Raw genomic sequence first — 24,787 nt, 5'->3', positions numbered from 1 at the left:
ACCAGAGGACATTTCTCCAAAAAGTATGATCTTTGTCCCCATGTGCAGTTGCAAACCGTTGTCTGACTTTTTTATGGCAGTTTTGGAGCAGTGGCTTCGTCCTTGCTGAGCGGCCTTTCAGGTTATGTCGACATAGGACTCGTTTTACTGTGGATATAGATACTTTTGTACCTGTTTCCTCTAGCATCTTCAAAGGGTCCTTTGCTGAGGTTCTGGGATTGATTTGCACTTTTCGCACCAAAGTACGTTCATCTCTAGGAGACAGTACGCGTCTCCTTCCTGAGCCATATGATGACTATGTAGTCCCATGGTGTTTATACTTGCGTACTATTGTTTGTACAGATGAACGTGGTACCTACATGCATTTGGAAATTGCTCCCAGGATGAACCAGACTTGTGGAGGTCTACACTTTTTTTTCTGAGGTCTTGGCTGATTTCTTTTGATTTTATCATGATGTTAAGCAAAGAGCCACTGAGTTTGAATGTAGGCCTTGAAATAAATCCACAGGTACACCTCCAATTGACTCAAATGATGTCAATTAGCCTATCAAAAGCTTCTAAAGCCATGAAATAATTTTTTGCAATTTTCCAAGCTGTTTAAAGGCACAGTCAACTTAGTGTATGTAAACTTCTGACCCACTGGAATTGTGATACAGTGAATTATAAGTGAAATAATCAGTCTGTAAACAATTGTTGGAAAAATGACTTGTCTCACACACAAAGTAGATGTCCTAACCAAATTGCCAAAACTATAGTTTGTTAACAAGACAGTTGCGGAGTGGTTGAAAAACATAATTTTTTTTGACTACAACCTAAGTGTATGTAAACTTCCGACTTCAACTGTATAAGCCTACTCAATCACATAAATCTGTAACCTAAAGTATGGTGAGTAGCCAAGATCAGTGGATCCCAAACTGTTGGCAGTTTCTCGCATGGAATAGCCTTCATTTCTCAGAACAAGAATAGACTGACGAGTTTCAGAGCAAAGTTATTTGTTTCTGGCCATTTTGAGCCTGTAATCGAACCCACAAATACTGATGCTCCAGATACTCAACTAGTCTAAAGAAGGCCAGTTTTATTGCTTCTTTATCAGTACAACAGTTTTCAGCTGTGCTAACATAATTGCAAAAGGGGTTTTCTAATGATCAATTAGCTTTTTAAAATGATAAACTTGGATTAGCTAAAACAACCTGCCATTGGAACACAGGAATGATGGTTGCTGATAATGGGCATTTGTACGCCTATCCATTAAAACTCTGCCGTTTCCAGCTACAATAGTCATTTACAACATTAGCAATGTCTACACTGTATTTCTGATCAATTTGATGTTATTTTAATGGACAAAAAATGTGTCTTTCAAAAACAAGAACATTTGTAAGTGACCCCAAACTTTTGAACGGTAGTGTATATATTTTTCAAAATCTTTGATATGCAAGAGAAACGCAATACAATCAGATAGGAGTTTAGGTGTAAGTCAGATTTTGGCCACCAGATGGAAGCAGTATGTGCAAAGTTACAGACTGAGCCAGGGAAGCATTACATTACCACACTATATTTTGCCTCAAGTCTGCCAGGAGTTTGCCCAAATGTGCCAATTTGGTCAATTGATACATTTTCAAGTACATAACTATAGAGATAATAAAAAATGAAAGTTTACACACTCCCAGGAATGTCATACATTATGGATAATTAGCTTCCCTGCAGAAAAGACATGAACCTTCACACATCTAGATGGCCGTGCGGGGTGGGTGTGAGGCCAGAGACAGCAGGGGTTCAAACTGTAGAGCCCAGTTCCTACATTTGAATATAAAAATAGATTTTATCAAACAAAACCATGCTACATTTTATGTCTGGGACCCTCAGGATGACAAATCAGAGCAAGATTACTGAGTGTAAGTACATGATTTAACTTCAGAGGTGAATGTATCAAACCAGTTGCAGTGATAAAAGTGTTTTGTAGTTGTGCATTATCCTCAAACAACAACATGGTATTTTTTCACTGTAATAGCTACTGTAGATTGGACACTGCAGTAAGATTAACAAGCATTTAAGCGTTCTGCCCATGTAAGACATGTCTATGTCCTGGAAAGTTGGTGTCACGTTCCTGACCTGTTTTCCGTTGTTTTTGTATTTGTTTAGTATGGTCAGGGCGTGAGCTGGGTGGGTAGTCTATGTTATGTGTTTCTATGTTGGGTTCAATGTGTTGCCTGATATGGTTCTCAATTAGGGGCAGGTGTTTGACGTTTCCTCTGATTGAGAACCATATTAAGGTAGGCTGTTCTCACTGTTTGTTTGTGGGTGATTGTCTTCCGTGTCAGTGTTTGTTACCACACGGGACTGTTTCGTTTGTCTAGTCTGTTCCTGTTCGTGCGTTCTTCATTTATATGTAAGTTCTCATATTCAGGTCGGTCTACGTCGTTTTTGTTATTTTGTAATTTATCAAGTGTGCTTCGTGTTCGTCTTGTCTAAATAAATTCATCATGTCTTGACAACACGCTGCGTTTTGGTCCTCACCTACACCTCCTCTTCAGACGAAGAGGAGGAAATCAGACGTTACAGTTGGCTGTTGTTTACAACGTCATTCTAGTCAAATTAGTGCACATTAGCAACAACCGTCCCAGTTTAGGGACACCTATCCCGTAGAGGTTTTAAAAAGTTCCCCCTCAACCCGAGAAAAGCCCTATCACTTGGGTAATATTTTGGGGTTTTCCATGTGTGTTCCATCACATGTCGGGGCGACAAGTAACCTAGTGGTTAGAGTGTTGGACTAGTAACCGAAAGGTTGCAAGATCAAATCACCGAGCTGACAAGGTAAAACATCTGTTGTTTTGCCCCTGAACAAGGTGATTAACCCACTGTTCCTAGGCTGCCATTGAAAATAAGAATTTGTTCTTAACTGACTTGCCTAGTTAAATAAAGGTGAAATAGGAAGTTGGGACCCTTCAGTTGAAAAGAGCTCAAAGTGTCACTAACAAAACAAAATCGGGTTAGAGCAGGAAGCATTTCCACCCTTTCACCTCAGTTGTACTATATAACTTTGGTGTAATTATAGTTTTTTATAATCTTTCCCCCAAAGTCATTAATTCCTTTCAAATTAGTCAGATTACGTGTAACACTGTAAGTACTTCCTACAAAATATATCCTTTAACAAGAAGCATGCGGTCGAAATCTTACATTCAAGGGAGGGACTATGAAAATTTGTCAGCCGAATATTGTCATCCAAAAGACTGCTGGTCTCACGGTAATTGACCGTTAATTAACACGTTTAGCATCTCCACATAATAGACGCTGCTGCCGGCTTTAGATTATCTACATTTAAAAAGTATAATAAATCAATTGAATATACACCATCATAATAAATCCTATATTTATTTTAGGCAGGTCTAAAGAAACATGAAGAAATCGCATTTCAGAAGTACAGAATATGAGTTGGCCAACTGTAAGCCTATGTTATCTGGCTATGCTCCATGCCATAGGCTGTAGGCTTGTTGATTTAGCTGACAAGATATACTTGGAAGTCCTGTGCCATTAATTTATTTTATCTGATTGTAAAGTAAGAAGAATATATTGTAATTGAACTTTTTTTTTTAGCTATTTGGCAACTTTAGTTGTGAATGATACACAACTTAGACTGTCTTAGAAATCAGAACATATACATTGCATTAGGAAACTTTATAGACCCCTTGACACATTTTGTTACATTACAGCCTTGTTCTCAAATTAATTAAATAGTTTTTCTTCCCCTCATCAATCTACACACACAAAAAAAAAAAAAAAAAAAAAAAACAGAATTACCTTATTTACATAAGTATTCAGACCCTTTGCTATTAGACTCGAAATTGATCATCCTTGAGATGTTTCTACAACTTGATTGGAGTCCACCTGTGGTAAATTCAATTGATTGGATTTGGAAAGGCACACACCTGTCTACATAAGATCCCACAGTTGACGGTGCATGTCAGAGCAAAAACCAAACCATGAGGTTGAAGGAATTGTCCGTAGAGCTCCGAGACAGGATTGTGTCGAGGCACAGATCTGGGGAAGGGCACCAAAACATTTCTGCAGCATTGAAGATCCCCCAAGAACACAGTGACCTCCATCATTCTTAAATGGAAGAAGTTTTGTACCACCAAGACTCTTCCTAGAGGTGGCCTCCTGGCCAAACTGAGCAATCGGGGGAGAAGGGCCTTGGTCAGAGAGGTGACTACGAACCCGATGGTCACTGACAGAGCTCCAGAGTTTCTCTTTTGGAGATGGGATAACCTTCCAGAGGGACAACCATCTCTGCATCACCAATCAGGCCTTTATGGTAGAGTTGCCAGACGGAAGCCACTCTTCAGTAAAAGGCACATCACAGCCCGCTTGGAGTTTGCCAATAGGCACCTAAAGGACTTTCACACCATGAGAAACAAGATTTTCTGGTCTGATGAAACCAAGATTGAACTATTTGATCTGAAAGCCAAGCGTCAGACTCACGTCTAGAGGAAACCTGGCACCATCCTTACGGTGAAGCATGGTGGTGGCAGCATCATGCTGTGGGGATGTTTTCAGCGGCAGGGACTGGGAGACTAGTCAGGATTGAGGGAAAGATGAATGGAGCAAAGTACAGAAAGATCCTTGATGTAAACCTGGCCAAAGCGTTCAGGACATCAGACGGGGTTGAAGGTTCACCTTCCAACAGGACAACGACCCTAAGCACACAGCCAATACAACTCAGCATTGGTGTCACGTTCCTGACCTGTTTTCTGTTGTTTTGTATGTGTTTAGTTGGTCAGGGCGTGAGTTGGGGTGGGTATTCTATGTTGTGTGTCTAGTTCGTCTGTTTCTGTGTTCAGCCTAATATGGTTCTCAATCAGAGACAGCTGTCAATCGTTGTCCCTGATTGAGAATCATATAAAGGTGGCTTGTTTTGTGTTGGGGATTGTGGGTGGTTGTTTCCTGTCTCTGTGTTTGTGTTCTGCACCAGATAGGACTGTCTCGGCTTTCACGTTTGTTATTTTGTTATTTGTTAATGTTCATTGTTTATTGGTTAATTAAACATGTTGAACACTAACGGCGCTGCATTTTGGTCCTCTCCTTCATCCCAGGAAGAAAGCCGTTACAGAACCACCCACCAAACAAGGATCAAGCAGCGTGGCAACGGGCAGCAGCGACAGCAGCAGCGGTACCAGGAGGAATGGTCATGGGAGCAAATATTTAACGGAGAAGGACCCTGGGCTAAGGTTGGAGAAGATCGCCGCTCTCGGGAAGAGATGGAGGCAGCTAAAGCCCAGGAGCGGTGGTCTGAGGAGGCAGCACGGAAGCCATCCGTCTGCCCAGCGCCGTCTGAGCCATCCGTCTGCCCAGCGCCGTCTGAGCCATCCGTCTGCCCAGCGCCGTCTGAGCCATCCGTCTGCCCAGCGCCGTCTGAGCCATCTGTCTGCCTAGCGCCATCTGAGCCATCTGTCTGCCTAGCGCCATCTGAGCCATCCGTCTGCCCAGCGCCATCTGAGTCATCCGTCTGCCACGAGCCATTAGAGCCGCCCGTCTGTCCCGAGCCATTAGAGCCGTCCGTCAGTCAGGAGCCGCTAGAGCCGTCCGTCAGTCAGGAGCCGCCAGAGCCGCCAGCCAGTCAGGAGCTGCCAGAGCCGCCAGCCAGTCAGGAGCCGCCAGAGCCGCCAGCCAGTCAGGAGCCGCCAGAGCCGCCAGCCAGTCAGGAGCCGCCAGAGCCGCCAGCCAGTCAGGAGCCGCCAGAGCCGCCAGCCAGTCAGGAGCCGCCAGAGCCGCCAGCCAGTCAGGAGCTGCCAGAGCCGCCAGCCAGTCAGGAGCTGCCAGAGACGCCAGCCAGTCAGGAGCTGCCAGAGCCGCCAGCCAGTCAGGAGCTGCCAGAGCCGCCAGCCAGTCAGGAGCTGCCAGAGCCGCCAGACAGTCATGAGCTGCCCTACAGTCATGAGCTGCCCTACAGTCATGAGCTGCCCTACAGTCATGAGCTGCCCTACAGTCATGAGCTGCCCTCCAGTCATGAGCTGCCCTCCAGTCATGAGCTGCCCTCCAGTCATGAGCTGCCCTCCAGTCCGGAGCTGCCACCCAGTCCGGAGCTGCCACCCAGTCCGGAGCTGCCACTCAGTCCGGAGCTGCCACTCAGTCCGGAGCTGCCACTCAGTCCGGAGCTGCCACTCAGTCCGGAGCTGCCATTCAGTCCGGAGCTGCCATTCAGTCCGGAGCTGCCATTCAGTCCGGAGCTGCCATTTGTCCGGAGCTGCCATTTGTCCGGAGCGATTTCTCTGTCCTGAGCTACCTCTCTGTCCTGAGCTACCTCTCTGTCCTGAGCTACCTCTCTGTCCTGAGCTACCTCTCTGTCCTGAGCTACCTCTCTGTCCTGAGTTGTCTCCTCTATTTAGGAGGGGCCTTGGTGAAGGTTCCTGGACCATGGTCGGGGGCGAGGGTCGCCACCCAAAGGACGCTAAGGAGGGGGACAAAGACAGTGGTGGAGTGGTGTACTCGTCCACCGCCGGAGCCGCCACCGCGGACAGATGCCCACCCAGACCCTCCCCTTGAGTTTTAGGGGTGCGCCCGGAGTTCGCACCTTGAGGGGGGGGTTCTGTCACGTTCCTGACCTGTTTTCTGTTGTTTTGTATGTGTTTAGTTGGTCAGGGCGTGAGTTGGGGTGGGTATTCTATGTTGTGTGTCTAGTTCGTCTGTTTCTGTGTTCAGCCTAATATGGTTCTCAATCAGAGACAGCTGTCAATCGTTGTCCCTGATTGAGAATCATATAAAGGTGGCTTGTTTTGTGTTGGGGATTGTGGGTGGTTGTTTCCTGTCTCTGTGTTTGTGTTCTGCACCAGATAGGACTGTCTCGGCTTTCACGTTTGTTATTTTGTTATTTGTTAATGTTCATTGTTTATTGGTTAATTAAACATGTTGAACACTAACGGCGCTGCATTTTGGTCCTCTCCTTCATCCCAGGAAGAAAGCCGTTACAATTGGCTTCGGGACAAGCCTCTGAATGTCCTTGCGAGGCCCAACCAGAGCTCGGACTTGAACCCAATCGAACATCTCTGGACAGACCTGAAAATAGCTGTGCAGCAACGCTCCCCATCCAACCTGACAGCGCTTGAGAAGATATGCAGAGAAGAATGGGATAAACTCCCCAAATACAGGTGTGCCAAGTGTGTAGCCTCATACCCAAGAGGTCTTAAGGCTGTAATCACTGCCAATGGTGCTTCAACAAAGTACTGAGTAAAGGGTTTGAATACTTTTGTAAATGTGAAAATATTATAATGTTTTGTAAGAAATTTCAACAACAAAAAAAGTACCTGTTTTTGCTTTGTCAATATGTGTCACGTTCTGACCATAGTTCTTTTGTGTTTTCTTTGTTTTAGTGTTGGTCAGGACGTGAGCAGAGTGGGCATTCTATGTTTTGTGTTTCTATGTTGGGTTTGTTATTTGGCCTGATATGGTTCTCAATCAGAGGCAGGTGTTTGTCATTTTCTCTGATTGGGAACCATATTTAGGTAGCCTGTTTTGTGTTGGGTTTTGTTGGTGGTTGTCTTCTGTCTTTGTGTCTATGCACCAGATAGGACTGTTTCGGTTTTTCACATTTGTTGTTTTGTATTTTGTAGTGTTCACGTTTATCGTCTTTATTAAACATGTTGAACACTAACCACGCTGCGCTTTGGTCCTCTCCTTCGTCCACAGAAGAAAGCCGTTACAATATGGGGTATTGTGTGTAGATTGATGAGGGGGAAAAAAACATTTTATCAATTTTAGAATTAGGCTGTAACGTAACAAAATGTGGAAAAATTTAAGGGGTCAGAATACTTTCCAAATGCAGTGCATTCGGAAAGTATTCAGACCCCTTGACTTTTTCCATGGAGACAAATTAGTGCGACAAATAAATTATTAAATTTCCTGATCTTTTTCATATCTTTCAGATATAATATAGACACTTCAAAACAAGCTTATTTTAGATTTTGTGGGGGGGACTATCTATTGTACCATGTAGTGACTATGTTATTCAACGCATTTGTATGGGCTATTAGCAGTAAGGCCAAATTCAATGTTTCATCAAATATTTCGGGGTGGATATTTTTTGGATACTTCAAGGGGTCTTAAAATTCAAAATCAAATAGCTAAATGATCCTTGGTATGACCTTCTTAAAACAATTCCACACTAATCATACCAGTAATTTTCTACTAATCAATACAGTGTCATAATCATCCTTGGAATGACCTTAAAACAACTCCACACTAAACATACCAGTAATTTTCTACTAATCAAAACAGTGTCATAATCATCCTTGGAATGACCTTCTTAAAACAACTCCACACTAAACATGCCAGTAATTTTCCGGTAATCAATACAGTGTTGTTATCATGACACAATGCAGCACCTCCCTCACTGATGCCCAATGGTGCTCGTTCCCTAGTGGAGTATGATTGTGTCACACTGTGCCGCAACGTATAAATATCAGTTTCAGCAATGCCATCCCTTTGTTGGGCACCTGTAATGCCAGCCAAGCACGCTACAGAAGCCTAGCAGTGCCAGGTATGCTGTCCACACATAGGTGGCCAGAGCAGGGCTGGGCGATGCTACAGCTGGTTCTGGTGGTTGCTCTATCCAGGGCAGAGCCAGATGACCTGGTGGTGTGCAGGCGGAGAGGAGGACCAGAGTACCCACAGCTGGCCAAGGACGGAGACATCATTCTGGGAGGCATCTTCTCATTCCACAGCAGCTGGCAGAACAGAGAGCTGAACTACACACAGAGCCCACCACCTCTGCAGTGCACCAGGTAAACTACTGGCAGGAATGAGGTTGGCATAATATTGAAATTCAGGGAAAATACTATGGGTAAGTTTTAAGAATAACATACATATTAAGAAAATAGCAAATTCCTTATTTTTCTACGATGGTTGTCAACAATTATCGGTTTCAGTAATGTATCTCTAGAATAATTTCTTACAAAATATTTTTTTCAATATTTATTAAGGAGAAAATATTGTTCATTTTAGTCAGGGAACATTTGAACCCCAAACCCTGACATTAACAACTGTCATGTTGGAACCAGTCTGAATTTCAGAGCGTTCCAGTTTACCCAGGCTATGCTGTTTGCCATAGAGGAGATCAACAACAGCACATCCCTGTTGCCCGGTGTCTCTCTAGGCTATAAGATCTATGACTCATGTGGCTCCATAGCCAGAGGGGTGAGGGTGGCCCTGGCGCTGGCTAACGGGAACCAGGAGACAGCCACAGAGGGTTCAGGTTGCTCCAGACCAGCCCAGGTTCAGGCCATCATGGGGGAGGACTCCTCCTCACCCAGCATGGCCACTGCTACCGTCCTCGGTCCCTTCCATATCCCGATGGTAGGTAGTGGGCAGGGTTAGGAGTCAAGAGGGTATCAGTGTATTAAGATGTTCTATACATTAATTCAAAACATGCTCATTGGTAGTCATTAAAAACTTTTTGAAAAATGCTTTCTCCCCTAAATAGTAGTATTTGGATGTGTTGTCTATTCTTATACTGACGATAGATAGTTGTATGTCCTAATTGGTTGTCTATTGTTACTCCTGTACAATTTTTTTCCTCAGATCAGCCACTTTGCCACATGTGGGTGTCTGAGTAATAAAGTCAAGTACCCCTCCTTCTTCAGAACCATCCCCAGTGACCACTACCAGAGCAGAGCCCTGGCCCAGCTGGTCAAGCACTTTGGCTGGACTTGGGTGGGCGCCATCCGAACCAACGACGACTATGGAAACAACGGCATGGCCACGTTCATTGAGACGGCAGAGCAGCTGGGGATCTGTCTGGAGTACTCTGTGGCCTTCTTTAGGACAGACCCTGAGGAGAAGCTGCAGAGGGTCATAGAGAGCATCAAGACGTCCAAATCCAAGGTCATTGTCGCCTTCCTCTCCTTCCTGGACCTAGACTTGCTGGTGAAGCAATTTGCCCGCCACAATCTGACAGGCTACCAGTGGGTGGGCTCCGAGGGATGGATCATTGACTCCTACATCGCCAGGGTGGAGGCCCACCACGTCCTGAACGGAGCCATAGGCCTGTCCATCGCCAAAGCCCATGTCACAGGGCTGGGAGAGTTCATCCTGGACGTGAGACCGCTTATCTCGGCCGGCATTGACAGCAGCATGTTCACTGAGTTCTGGGAGGCTCTGTTTGACTGTCGCTTCAGGCAGGGTGTGAGCTCAGAGTCCGAGACGGGTCAGTCTCAGCAGGGTGAGAGCTCAGAGTCCGAGACGGGTCAGTCTCAGCGAGAGTGTACAGGCAGGGAGAATCTGTCTGGGTTACAGAACATCTTCACTGATCTGTCTCTAATGGCTATCTTTAATAATGTCTATAAAGGAGTTCTGGCTGTGGCCCATGCCCTCCATAATGTTTGGGGCTGTGGGGAGACATGTGGCAACAAGACACAGCCTGATCCACAGACAGTGAGTTGATGAGCACACATTTTGAAGTGTAACTCAGATTTTCATATGACGGACATTTCTGTTCAAACTGCACAAAAAAGCTGGCTTGTGAACATTCCTGATATGTTATTATTATTACTGTTATTGTTATGTCTCCTTAGATTCTCGAGCACATAAAAAATGTGCGTTTCAAGACAAAAGAGGGGGAGGAGGTGTATTTCAACGAGAAAGGAGACGTTACTGCCAAGTATGACATCATCAACTGGCAGCCGAAGGAGGACGGCAACGTGGAGTTTGTTACCGTGGGTCTCTACGATGCCTCCCTACCTGCAGACAGGCAACTCACCATCAATAACAGCTCCTTAGTGTGGACACAGAATGCAAAGCTGGTGGGACTAATTGAATGTCAAATACACGCTATGTGTTGCAGGCTATCATATGTAACAGTACACAGAGTAGTGGATTGTGTCACCATGTTCTCTAATGTATACCACCAATGCTTTTCTTTTTTTACAGGTGCCTGTGTCAGTGTGCAGTGACAGCTGTCCCCCAGGCACTCGTAAGGCTGTACAGAAAGGAAAGCCTGTATGCTGTTATGACTGTATCCAATGTGCAGAGGGAGAAATAAGTAATAACACAGGTAGGAACTAATCAGTCAAACAGTGATAAGAGAAAAACAAAACGACCTACACTGTTGTCCTGGAATGAAAAATAGTTTGTGTGTAGTCTTTATTAAACGTATTACATTCCTTTTGCTTTTTATAGATTCTGTCACCTGTGATCAATGTCATCCTGAGTTTTGGACCAATAAGAAGAGGGATATGTGTGAAAAGAAGGAAATAGAATTTCTCTCCTATGAAGAAATCATGGGAGTGTTGCTGACTGCTGTCTCCCTGCTAGGAACATGTATGACTAGTATTGTGGCATTTATTTTCTTCAGAAACAAGAAAACCCCCATCGTCAGGGCCAACAACTCTGAGCTGAGCTTCCTGCTGCTCTTCTCCTTGGCTCTGTGTTTTCTGTGTTCTCTTACTTTCATTGGCCGGCCCTCTGAATGGTCCTGTATGCTGCGTCACACAGCGTTTGGGATCACCTTCGTCCTCTGCATCTCTTGTGTTCTGGGGAAAACAATAGTGGTGTTGATGGCCTTCAGGGCTACACTTCCAGCCAGTAATGTCATGAAATGGTTTGGTCCTCCACAGCAGAGATTGACTGTAGTGTCCTTCACGTTTGTCCAGGCTTTGATATGCACTCTGTGGTTGGTCCTGTCCCCTCCCTTCCCCATTAAAAACTTCACTACCTACAAGGAAAAGATCATTCTAGAGTGTGATGTGGGTTCAGCTATTGGTTTCTGGGCTGTGTTGGGCTATATAGGACTGCTCTCTCTCTTGTGCTTTGTGCTGGCTTTTCTGGCTCGGAAGCTGCCTGATAACTTCAATGAGGCCAAATTCATCACCTTCAGCATGCTCATATTCTGTGCAGTCTGGATCACCTTTATCCCAGCTTATGTCAGCTCTCCTGGGAAGTTCACTGTAGCTGTGGAGATCTTTGCCATTCTGTCCTCAAGCTTTGGGTTGCTTTTCTGTATATTTGCACCTAAATGTTATATCATTTTAATGAAACCAGAGAAAAACACTAAAAAGATGATGATGGGAAAATGTTCAACAAAATCAGCATGAATGCGCAATTGTTTAGTCATATTTCTCATGATAATGTACTTTATTTTGACATTTTAAGTATTTCAGGTATGAACGTTTAATTGTTGAAAATAAACAATATATAACTAGAAAATGAATCGGTTGTTTTTTTTAAATTATGAACTAAGTCCAATTTAACATTTTTTTTTTATTGTCAGAGTATGGCTAAACTGTAGTGAATGAGGTATATAACCTGAATACCATGAAAACCTTCCCAACAACCAGAGAAAGTACCATGCAACCTTCCCAACAACCAGAGAGAGTAACATGCCAAATGTCCCAACAACCAGAGAAAGTACCATGCAACCTTCCCAACAACCAGAGAGAGTACCATGCCAACCTTCCCAACAACCAGAGAGAGAACCATGCCAACCTTCCCAACAACCAGAGAGAGTGCCTTGCCAACCTTCCCAACAACCAGAGAGAGTACCATGCCAACCTTCCCAACAACCAGAGAGAGTGCCTTGCCAACCTTCCCAACAACCAGAGAGAGTACCATGCCAACCTTCCCAACAACCAGAGAGAGTGCCTTGCCAACCTTTCCAACAATCAGAGAGAGTACCATGCCAACCTTCCCAACAACCAGAGAACCATGCCAACCTTCCCAACAACCAGAGAGAGTGCCTTGCCAACCTTTCCAACAACCAGAGAGAGTACCATGCCAACCTTCCCAACAACCAGAGTACCATGCCAACCTTCCCAACAACCAGAGAGAGTACCATGTCAACCTTGCCAACAACCAGAGAGAGTACCATGCCAACCTTCCCAACAACCAGAGAGAGTAACATGCCAAATGTCCCAACAACCAGAGAGAGTACCATGCCAACCTTCCCAACAACCAGAGAGAGTACCATGCCAACCTTCCCAACAACCAGAGAGAGTACCATGTCAACCTTATAAACAACCAGAGAGAGTACCATGCCACCTTCTCAACAACCAGAGAGATTATTATGTCAACCTTCCCAACAACCAGAGAGAGTACCATGTCAACCTTATAAACAACCAGAGAGAGTACCATGCCACCTTCTCAACAACCAGAGAGATTATTATGTCAACCTTCCCAACAACCAGAGAGAGTACCATGTCAACCTTCCCAACAACCAGAGTACCATACCAACCTTCCCAACAACCAGAAAGAGTACCATGTCAACCTTCCCAACAACCAGAGAGAGTACCTTGTCAACCTTCCCAACAACCAGAGTACCATGCCAACCTTCCCAACAACCAGAAAGAGTACCATGCCAACCTTCCCAACAACCAGAGAGAGTACCATGCCAACCTTCCCAACAACCAGAGTACCATGCCAACCTTCCCAACAACCAGAAAGAGTACCATGTCAACCTTGCAAACAACCAGAGAGAGTACCATGCCACCTTCTCAACAACCAGAGAAAGTACCATGCCAACCTTCCCAACAACCAGAGAAGGTACCATGCCAACCTTCCCAACAACCAGAGAGAGTACCATGTCAACCTTGCAAACAACCAGAGAGAGTACCATGCCAACCTTCCCAACAACCAGAGAGAGTACCATGCCAACCTTCACAACAACCAGAGAGAGTACCATGCCAACCTTCCCAACAACCAGAGAGAGTACCATTCCAACCTTCCCAACAACCAGAGAGAGTACCATGATAACCTTCCCAACAACCAGAGAGAGTACCATGCCAACCTTCCCAACAACCAGAGAGAGTACCATGTCAACCTTGCAAACAACCAGAGAGAGTAACATGGCAACCTTCCCAACATCCAGAGAGAGTACCATGGCAACCTTCCCAACAACCAGAGAGAGTACCATGCCAACCTTCCCAACAACCAGAGTACCATGCCAACCTTCCCAACAACCAGAGAGAGTACCATGCCAACCTTCCCAACAACCAGAGAAAGTACCATGTCAACCTTCCCAACAACCAGAGAGAGTACTGTGGCAACCTTCCCAACAACCAGAGAGAGTACCATGCCAACCTTCCCAACAACCAGAGTACCATGCCAACCTTCCCAACAACCAGAGAGAGTACCATGCCAACCTTCCCAACAACCAGAGAAAGTACCATGTCAACCTTCCCAACAACCAGAGAGAGTACCATGCCAACCTTCCCAACAACCAGAGAGAGTACCATGGCAACCTTCCCAACAACCAGAGAGAGTACCATGCCAACCTTCCCAACAACCAGAGAGAGTACCATTCCAACCTTCCCAACAACCAGAGAGAGTACCATGCCAACCTTCCCAACAACCAGAGAGAGTACCATGCCAACCTTCCCAACAACCAGAGAGAGTACCATGTCAACCTTCCCAACAACAAGAGAGTGCCTTGCCAACCTTTCCCCTTACCAGAGAGAGTACCATGCCAACCTTCCCAACAACCAGAGAGAGTACCATGCCAACCTTCCCAACAACCAGAGAGAGTACCATGTCAACCTTCCCAACAACCAGAGTACCATGCCAACCTTCCCAACAACCAGAGAGAGTACCATGCCAACTTTCCCAACAACCAGAGTACCATGCCAACCTTCCCAAAACCCAGAGAGAGTACCATGCCAACTTTCCCAACAACCAGAGAGAGTACCATTCCAACCTTCCCAACAACCAGAGAGAGTGCCTTGCCAACCTTCCCAACAACCAGAGAGAGTACCATGCCAACCTTCCCAACAACCAGAGTACCATGCCAACCTTCCCAACAACCAGAGAGAGTACCATGTCAACCTTCCTAACAACCAGAGAAAGTACCATGCCACCTTCTCAACAACCAGAGAGAGTACCATGCCAACCTTCCCAACAACCAGAGAGAGTACCATGCCAACCTTCCCAACAACCAGAGAGAGTACCATGCCACCTTCCCAACAACCAGAGAGAGTACCATGCCAACCTTCCCAACAACCAGAGAGAGTACCATGCCACCTTCCCAACAACCAGAGAGAGTACCATGCCACCTTCCCAACAACCAGAGAGAGTACCATGCCACCTTCCCAACAACCAGAGAGAGTACCATGCCAACCTTCCCAACAACCAGAGAGAGTACCATGCCACCTTCCCAACAACCAGAGAGAGTACCATGCCAACCTTCCCAACAACCAGAGAGAGTACCATGCCACCTTCCCAACAACCAGAGAGAGTACCATGCCAACCTTCCCAACAACCAGAGAGAGTACCATGCCACCTTCCCAATAACCAGAGAGAGTACCATGCCAACCTTCCCAACAACCAGAGAGAGTACCATGCCAACCTTCCCAACAACCAGAGAGAGTACCATGCCACCTTCCCAACAACCAGAGAGAGTACCATGTCAACCTTCCCAACAACCAGAGAGAGTACCATGCCAACCTTCCCAACAACCAGAGAGAGTACCATGCCAACCTTCCCAACAACCAGAGAGAGTACCATGCCACCTTCCCAACAACCAGAGAGTACCATGTCAACCTTCCCAACAACCAGAGAGAGTACCATGGCAACCTTCCCAACAACCAGAGAGAGTACCATGCCAACCTTCCCAACAACCAGAGAGAGTACCATTCCACCTTCTCAACAACCAGAGTACCATGCCAACCTTCCCAACAACCAGAGAGAGTACCATGTCAACCTTCCCAACAACCAGAGAGAGTACCATGCCAACCTTCCCAACAACCAGAGAGAGTACCATGCCAACCTTCCCAACAACCAGAGAGAGTACCATGTCAACCTTCCCAACAACCAGAGAGAGTTTCATGGCAACCTTCCCAACAACCAGAGAGAGTACCATGCCAACCTTCCCAACAACCATAGAGAGTACCATGCCAACCTTCCCAACAACCAGAGAGAGTTTCATGGCAACCTTCCCAACAACCAGAGAGAGTACCATGCCAACCTTCCCAACAACCAGAGAGAGTACCATGCCACCTTCCCAACAACCAGAGAAAGTACCATGCCACCTTCCCAACAACCAGAGAGAGTACCACGTCAACCTTCCCAACAACCAGAGAGAGTACCATGTCAACCTTCCCAACAACCAGAGAGAGTACCATGCCACCTTCCCAACAACCAGAGAGAGTACCATGCCAGCCTTCCCAACAACCAGAGAGAGTACCATGCCACCTTCCCAACAACCAGAGAGAGTACCATGCCAACCTTCCCAACAACCAGAGAGAGTACCATGCCACCTTCCCAACAACCAGAGAGAGTACCATGCCACCTTCCCAACAACCAGAGAGAGTACCATGCCACCTTCCCAACAACCAGAGAGAGTACCATGCCAACCTTCCCAACAACCAGAGAGAGTACCATGCCACCTTCCCAACAACCAGAGAGAGTACCATGCCAACCTTCCCAACAACCAGAGAGAGTACCATGCCAACCTTCCCAACAACCAGAGAGAGTACCATGCCAACCTTCCCAACAACCAGAGAGAGTACCATGCCACCTTCCCAACAACCAGAGAGAGTACCATGCCAAACTTCCCAACAACCAGAGAGAGTACCATGCCAACCTTCCCAACAACCAGAGAGAGTACCATGCCACCTTCCCAACAACCAGAGAGAGTACCATGTCAACCTTCCCAACAACCAGAGAGAGTACCATGCCAACCTTCCCAACAACCAGAGAGAGTACCATGCCACCTTCCCAACAACCATAGAGTACCATGTCAACCTTCCCAACAACCAGAGAGAGTACCATGGCAACCTTCCCAACAACCAGAGAGAGTACCATGCCAACCTTCCCAACAACCAGAGAGAGTACCATGCCAACCTTCCCAACAACCAGAGAGAGTACCATGTCAACCTTCCCAACAACCAGAGAGAGTACCATGCCACCTTCCCAACAACCAGAGAGAGTACCATGCCAACCTTCCCAACAACCAGAGAGAGTACCATGTCAACCTTCCCAACAACCAGAGAGAGTACCATGTCAACCTTCCCAACAACCAGAGAGAGTACCATGCCACCTTCCCAACAACCAGAGAGAGTACCATGCCAACCTTCCCAACATCCAGAGAGAGTACCATGCCACCTTCCCAACAACCAGAGAGAGTACCATGTCAACCTTCTCAACAACCAGAGAGAGTACCATGTCAACCTTCTCAACAACCAGAGAGAGTACCATGCCAACCTTCCCAACAACCAGAGAGAGTACCATGCCACCTTCCCAACAACCAGAGAGAGTACCATGTCAACCTTCTCAACAACCAGAGAGAGTACCATGCCACCTTCCCAACAACCAGAGAGAGTACCATGCCACCTTCCCAACAACCAGAGAGAGTACCATGATAACCTTCCCAACAACCAGAGAGAGTACCATGCCACCTTCCCAACAACCAGAGAGAGTACCATGCCACCTTCCCAACAACCAGCGAGTACCATGTCAACCTTCCCAACAACCAGAGAAAGTACCATGGCAACCTTCCCAACAACCAGAGAGAGTACCATGTCAACCTTCCCAACAACCAGAGAAAGTACCATGGCAACCTTCCCAACAACCAGAGAGAGTACCATGTCAACCTTCCCAACAACCAGAGAGAGTACCATGCCACCTTCCCAACAACCAGAGAGAGTACCATGCCACCTTCCCAACAACCAGAGAGAGTACCATGCCACCTTCCCAACAACCAGAGAGAGTACCATGTCAACCTTCCCAACAACCAGAGTACCATGTCAACCTTCCCAACAACCAGAGAGAGTACCATGCCACCTTCCCAACAACCAGAGAAGGTACCATGCCAACCTTCCCAACAACCAGAGAGAGTACCATGCCAACCTTCTCAACAACCAGAGAAAGTACCATGCCAACCTTCCCAACAACCAGAGAAGGTACCATGCCAACCTTCCCAACAACCAGAGAGAGTACCATGCCAACCTTCTCAACAACCAGAGAAAGTACCATGCCAACCTTCCCAACAACCAGAGAAGGTACCATGCCAACCTTCCCAACAACCAGAGAAGGCACCATGCCAACCTTCCCAACAACCAGAGAAGGTACCATGCCAACCTTCCCAACAACCAGAGAGAGATCAAAACATCCTGATCACAATGAGACAGAATCTCAACGTGTCTTTGATTTCTTGTTTGGTTGAGTGTCCCCTGGTCTCCTGAGACCTTCCTCCTCCAGGAGCCACACCAGGGCTGGAGCCATAGCAGCTACCCCTGCTGCAGGGGCGGGGGGCCAGGGGCTATATAAGGGCTAAGGCCGGGAGCTGTAGAGTCTAAGAGCCCTGACTGCACTACAGAGCCAGGAGCCATGCCACTGCTGGAGCTGGTCCTGTTGGTGCTGCTGGTGGTGATGGGGGAGGGAGAGCCAGTGTGCAGGCTGCAGAGCAGGGCAGAGCTGCCAGACCTGGCCAAGGACGGGAACCTTGTCATCGGAGGCATCTTCTCATTCCGCACCGAACAAGATGGGGTCATAGACACATTTCAGACCATCCCCAAAATTCGTAGATGCATAAAGTAGGTATATTCATCATGTTTATTTGTTTCAAACAGTGTTGTTTTTTTGTTATTTGAAGTTTAAAGTGTACTAAATAATTTCTAACTACAATTTATTTTTAGTTATAATTTCAGAGAATTCCAGTTTGCTCAAACAATGATCTTTGCAATTGAGGAGATCAACAGAAAATATGAAATTCTTCCAGGCATTAGGCTTGGATACAAAATCTACAATCACTGTGGCACTATGGATATACTGAGAGCTGCGATTGCTCTGGTGAACGGACAGAAGAGCATAATCAATGACAACAGCTGCACTGAATCGGACACAGTCCAGGCCATCCTTGGGCATTCTGGATCTACACCTACTATCGGAATGGCACAGATGGTTGGGAGGTTTCAAATACCAGTGGTAAGAAACAAAATGAACATAAAGTGAACAACATAAACTGCCTAGTAAATTACAATGTCATCTTGAACAAATTACTACTTCATGTAGCTTTTAAATCAAATGCACAAGTATCTACAGTATGCTCTATTCTGTGATATTCAGAGTGCTGTGATATTCAGAGTGCTGTGATATTCAGAAGTGCTGTCATATTCAGAAGTGATGTCATATTCAGAGTGCTGTGATATTCAGAGTGCTGTGATATTCAGAGTGATGTCATATTCAGAAGTGATGTCATATTCAGAGTGCTGTGATATTCAGAGTGCTGTCATATTCAGAGTGATGTCATATTCAGAGTGCTGTGATATTCAGAGTGCTGTCATATTCAGAGTGATGTCATATTCAGAGTGCTGTGATATTCAGAGTGCTGTGATATTCAGAGTGCTGTGATATTCAGAGTGCTGTGATATTCAGAGTGCTGTGATATTCAGAGTGCTGTCATATTCAGAGTGCTGTGATATTCAGAGTGCTGTGATATTCAGAGTGCTGTGATATTCAGAGTGCTGTCATATTCAGAGTGCTGTGATATTCAGAGTGCTGTGATATTCAGAGTGCTGTGATATTCAGAGTGCTGTGATATTCAGAAGTGCTGTCATATTCAGAGTGCTGTGATATTCAGAGTGCTGTGATATTCAGAGTGCTGTGATATTCAGAAGTGCTGTGATATTCAGAGTGCTGTGATATTCAGAGTGCTGTGATATTCAGAGTGCTGTGATATTCAGAGTGCTGTGATATTCAGAAGTGCTGTCATATTCAGAGTGCTGTGATATTCAGAGTGCTGTGATATTCAGAAGTGCTGTCATATTCAGAGTGCTATGATATTCAGAAGTGCTGTGATATTCAGAGTGCTGTGATATTCAGAAGTGCTGTGATATTCAGAAGTGCTGTGATATTCAGAGTGCTGTGATATTCAGAGTGCTGTGATATTCAGAGTGCTGTGATATTCAGAAGTGCTGTGATATTCAGAGTGCTGTCATATTCAGAGTGCTGTGATATTCAGAGTGCTGTGATATTCAGAGTGCTGTGATATTCAGAGTGCTGTGATATTCAGAAGTGCTGTGATATTCAGAGTGCTGTCATATTCAGAGTGCTGTGATATTCAGAAGTGCTGTCATATTCAGAGTGCTGTGATATTCAGAAGTGCTGTGATATTCAGAGTGATGTCATATTCAGAGTGCTGTGATATTCAGAGTGCTGTGATATTCAGAAGTGCTGTGATATTCAGAGTGCTGTGATATTCAGAGTGCTGTGATATTCAGAGTGCTGTGATATTCAGAGTGCTGTGATATTCAGAGTGCTGTGATATTCAGAGTGCTGTGATATTCAGAGTGCTGTGATATTCAGAGTGCTGTGATATTCAGAGTGCTGTGATATTCAGAAGTGCTGTGATATTCAGAAGTGCTGTCATATTCAGAGTGCTGTCATATTCAGAAGTGCTGTCATATTCAGAGTGATGTCATATTCAGAGTGATGTCATATTCAGAGTGCTGTCATATTCAGAAGTGCTGTCATATTCAGAGTGCTGTCATATTCAGAGTGCTGTGATATTCAGATGTGCTGTCATATTCAGAGTGCTGTCATATTCAGAAGTGCTGTCATATTCATAAGTGATGTCATATTTAGAAGTGATGTCATATTCAGAAGTGCTGTCATATTCAGAAGGGCTGTCATATTCAGAAGTGCTGTCATATTCAGAGTGCTGTCATATTCAGAAGTGCTGTCATATTCAGAGTGCTGTCATATTCAGAGTGCTGTGATATTCAGATGTGCTGTCATATTCAGAGTGCTGTCATATTCAGAAGTGCTGTCATATTCAGAAGTGCTGTCATATTCAGAGTGCTGTCATATTCAGAGTGCTGTCATATTCAGAAGTGCTGTCATATTCAGAGTGCTGTCATATTCAGAGTGCTGTCATATTCAGAGTGCTGTCATATTCAGAAGTGCTGTCATATTCAGAGTGCTGTGATATTCAGAGTGATGTCATATTCAGAGTGCTGTGATATTCAGAAGTGCTGTCATATTCAGAGTGCTGTGATATTCAGAGTGCTGTGATATTCAGAAGTGCTGTCATATTCAGAAGTGCTGTCATATTCAGAGTGATGTCATATTCAGAGTGCTGTCATATTCAGAAGTGCTGTCATATTCAGAAGTGCTGTCATATTCAGAAGTGCTGTGATATTTTGTCACTAATGTCACAAACTGTCTTTTGTGACCCTCACCAAAACAGATCAGCCATTTCGCCACCTGTGGGTGTCTGAGTAACAGAAAGGAGTTCCCTTCCTTCTTCAGAACCATCCCCAGTGACATCTACCAGAGCAGAGCCTTGGCCCAACTGGTCAAGCACTTTGGCTGGACCTGGGTGGGGGCTATAAGCAGTGATAATGACTATGGGAATAGAGGCATAGCCACATTCATGCTAGCTGCACAGGAGGAGGGAGTGTGTATAGAATACTCTGAGGCATTTGAACAGACAGGTCCGCGCCATGAGCTTCTCAGGATAGTGGAGATTATTAAACAGTCCAGTTCAAAGGTCATCATGGCCTTCATGACCCACAGGGAGATCAAGGTTCTGGTGAGTGAGCTCTACAGGCACAATATCACAGGACTACAGTGGATCGGCAGTGATGCCTGGATCACAGATCCTTCTCTCACTGCCATCGAGGGACACAGAGCCCTGGTGGGCGCCATAGGCTTCACGGTGACCAGGGCTCACATCCCCGGGCTGGGAGAGCATCTGAGGGATGTCCACCCCTCTCACTTCCCCAACAGCATGTTTCTCAGGGATTTCTGGGAGATTGTGTTCGACTGCTCGCTCAATATGACTACAGAACCTAAGAGGAAGCCATGCAACGGCTCGGAGAGTTTAAGAGACGTGCAGAACACGTTCACAGATGTGTCCGAGTTCACGTTCACTAATAATGTGTATAAGTCTGTGTATGCTGTGGCTCATGCCCTCCACAACCTGTTGACATGTGAGGAGAGCCGGGGACCCTTCTCTAATGGGAGCTGTGCTCAACCCACACACATCCAGCCATGGCAGGTGAGCAGGAACCAGTCAGAGAATTCAGTAGTTTTCGTTGTCACATGTTACGTATCATAAACAAATACGCTGGTGAGAGATTATACGTTCTTCTTCAACATTTTTTTAGTAGCTGAACTATTTTTGTAATTTCTCCCCCAACCACAAAAGGTTTTGTATTACCTTCAAACAGTGAATTTCACAACAGAGGAGGGGGAGAGAGTGTTTTTCGATAGTAATGGAGACTCACCGGCTAGATACGAACTGGTTAACTTACAAACCACTAACCCAGGCACCATGGATGGAGTCACCGTCGGTACCTATGATGCCGCACTGCCAAAAGGCCACCAGTTCATGATGAATAACGTCAGTGTCGTTTGGAGAGGAGGTAGTAAAAAGGTGAGGCTCTTAGTCACTCAAACATCTCTCTCTCGCTATATATATATATATAATCTCCAGTGAATACAAAACTCTCTGTATTCTTCATATTCTATGTCAAAATACATTTTAGGATCTAAGTGTACACAAGTATATTGACATGATTCTGTCATTACACTGCTTTTGATTGAATTGTTGTGGTTGTTTTTGCTGTTTTCTGTGTATCAGGATGCCTTTGTCAGTGTGCAGTGAAAACTGTTACAGACCCTGCTGGAGTAAAACATGTAACATTTACAGTAAACCGTCTATGCTCTCTGTACCCCTAAAGATACCTGTGTCAGTGTGTAGTGAGAGCTGTCCCCCAGGCACTCGTAAGGCTGTACAGAAAGGAAAGCCCGTATGCTGTTATGACTGTGTCCCATGTTCAGAGGGAGAGATCAGCAACGCTACAGGTGATGGGCAAACACACAGCATTACGGCTCACTGAAACAGTCACTCAGAAATCGACACAGGTCCCAGAGGCACGCTCCTAAAAAAAAACACATTTTAAATGATGTCATATTTCAGACATCGATCTTAGTATGTAATTGCTTTACGATTGTAAAAGTGAAGTCTGACTGTTGTTTTTTTCCAAATAACTTCAGATTCCATCGACTGTACCAGGTGCCAGCTGGAATATTGGTCCAACAAGTACAGAGATTCCTGCCTTCCGAAAGAAGTTGAATTCTTATCTTATGAGGAAATCATGGGGACACTGCTGGCCTTGTTTTCATTGCTAGGGTTGTTTCTTACGGTGATGACATCATTAATTTTCTACTGTTACAGAGAGACACCCATCGTCAGGGCCAACAACTCTGAGCTGAGCTTCCTGCTGCTCTTCTCCTTGACACTGTGTTTTCTGTGCTCTCTTACTTTCATTGGCCGGCCCTCTGAGTGGTCCTGTATGCTGCGTCACACAGCGTTTGGGATCACCTTCGTCCTCTGCATCTCTTGTGTTCTGGGGAAAACAATAGTGGTGTTGATGGCCTTCAGGGCTACACTTCCAGCCAGTAATGTCATGAAATGGTTTGGTCCTCCACAGCAGAGACTCAGTGTTCTGGCTTTCACTCTCATACAGGTCCTGATCTGTGCTCTTTGGTTAACAGTCTCCCCTCCTTTCCCCTACAATAATATGAAAACCTACAAGGAAAAGATCATTCTAGAGTGTGATGTGGGGTCAGCTATTGGTTTCTGGGCTGTGTTGGGCTATATAGGACTCCTGTCTCTCTTGTGCTTTGTGCTGGCTTTTCTGGCTCGGAAGCTGCCTGATAACTTCAATGAGGCCAAATTCATCACCTTCAGCATGCTCATATTCTGTGCAGTCTGGATCACCTTTATCCCAGCTTATGTCAGCTCTCCTGGGAAGTTCACTGTAGCTGTGGAGATCTTTGCTATTCTGGCCTCTAGTTTTGGTTTACTTTTCTGCATATTTGCTCCTAAATGTTTCATTATATTGCTGAGGCCAGAGCAAAACACCAAGAAACATATGATGGGGAAGACATCCAATGATATACGTCATTAACATATTTTAGAAAATGTTGGGGCCTACTAATTGATATAGTGTTTGTCAAATGTTCTGTAGTGAACTGTGAGGACAACAACTGCTGCATGTTTGAAACTTGTTAAAATAATATAAGTCACTAGCTGTTTAGTGTTTAGTGTTTTTACTGTTGTGTGTATTCAAATAAATCACAATCAACAAAAACCTTTTGTGAAATAATAGATATTGAAACATGAACATTAGGACATTGTCAAAGATAGACAGGCTGACAGACAGACAGGCAGGCAGGCAGACAGGCAGACAGACAGACAGACAGACAGACAGACAGACAGACAGACAGACAGACAGACAGACAGACAGACAGACAGACAGACAGACAGACAGACAGACAGACAGACAGACAGACAGACAGACAGACAGACAGACATGCAGTCAAACAGACAGACATACAGGTAAACAAGTAACCACCTGGTACAGACAAGCAGGCCCTTTGACACACACACACACACACACACACACACACACACACACACACACACACACACACACACACACACACACACACACACACACACACACACACACACACACACACACACACACACACACACACACACACACACACACACACACACACACACAGTGGGATGACTCTCTCCAGGTACAGAGGAGCTGCTGCTAGTGCCACAGAGCACAGTCCCAGGGGAGGAAACACCTCAAGGCCCCCAGCTCATCCTTTAACACAACAACAACAGTAGCAGCTTCCCATCCAAGGACACAGTATACTGTAATATACAGATTCTGTCAAATAGTGAACACCTTTGCATGATTCGCTATTTCTTCTAAAGTAAATTGAAATTGATAAAAAAATAATTTGGTGTTTACATTTGATTTAAAACTGCACAGGATCAAGAATT

At 45.5% G+C, this 24,787-nt stretch overlaps 2 protein-coding genes across 2 annotated transcripts; both read left to right on the top strand.

The window, feature by feature from the left end:
- The first annotated feature begins 8,571 nt into the window (after nucleotides 1–8,571).
- LOC120028520 (extracellular calcium-sensing receptor) lies at nucleotides 8,572–12,077 on the top strand. The gene is made up of 7 exons (XM_038973715.1): nucleotides 8,572–8,771; nucleotides 9,048–9,342; nucleotides 9,568–10,192; nucleotides 10,247–10,419; nucleotides 10,560–10,787; nucleotides 10,915–11,038; nucleotides 11,164–12,077. Exons 2-7 carry the CDS (start codon nucleotides 9,082–9,084, stop codon nucleotides 12,075–12,077), a joined length of 2,325 nt encoding a protein of 774 aa, XP_038829643.1. The 5' UTR covers nucleotides 8,572–8,771; nucleotides 9,048–9,081.
- Nucleotides 12,078–18,387: 6,310 nt separating this feature from the next.
- LOC120028801 (extracellular calcium-sensing receptor-like) lies at nucleotides 18,388–23,891 on the top strand. The gene is made up of 6 exons (XM_038974041.1): nucleotides 18,388–18,506; nucleotides 18,609–18,897; nucleotides 21,161–21,973; nucleotides 22,124–22,351; nucleotides 22,659–22,782; nucleotides 22,975–23,891. The coding sequence occupies exons 2-6, from the start codon at nucleotides 18,643–18,645 to the stop codon at nucleotides 23,889–23,891; spliced, it is 2,337 nt and encodes a 778-aa protein (XP_038829969.1). The 5' UTR covers nucleotides 18,388–18,506; nucleotides 18,609–18,642.
- The last annotated feature ends 896 nt before the right edge of the window (nucleotides 23,892–24,787 follow it).

Source organism: Salvelinus namaycush, chromosome 34 (assembly GCF_016432855.1).
Source record: "Salvelinus namaycush isolate Seneca chromosome 34, SaNama_1.0, whole genome shotgun sequence".
In the NCBI taxonomy this organism is placed as follows: Eukaryota; Metazoa; Chordata; class Actinopteri; order Salmoniformes; family Salmonidae; genus Salvelinus; species Salvelinus namaycush.
Note: the sequence above shows the minus strand (reverse complement) of the source record. Positions and strands in the feature narration are given on the sequence as shown.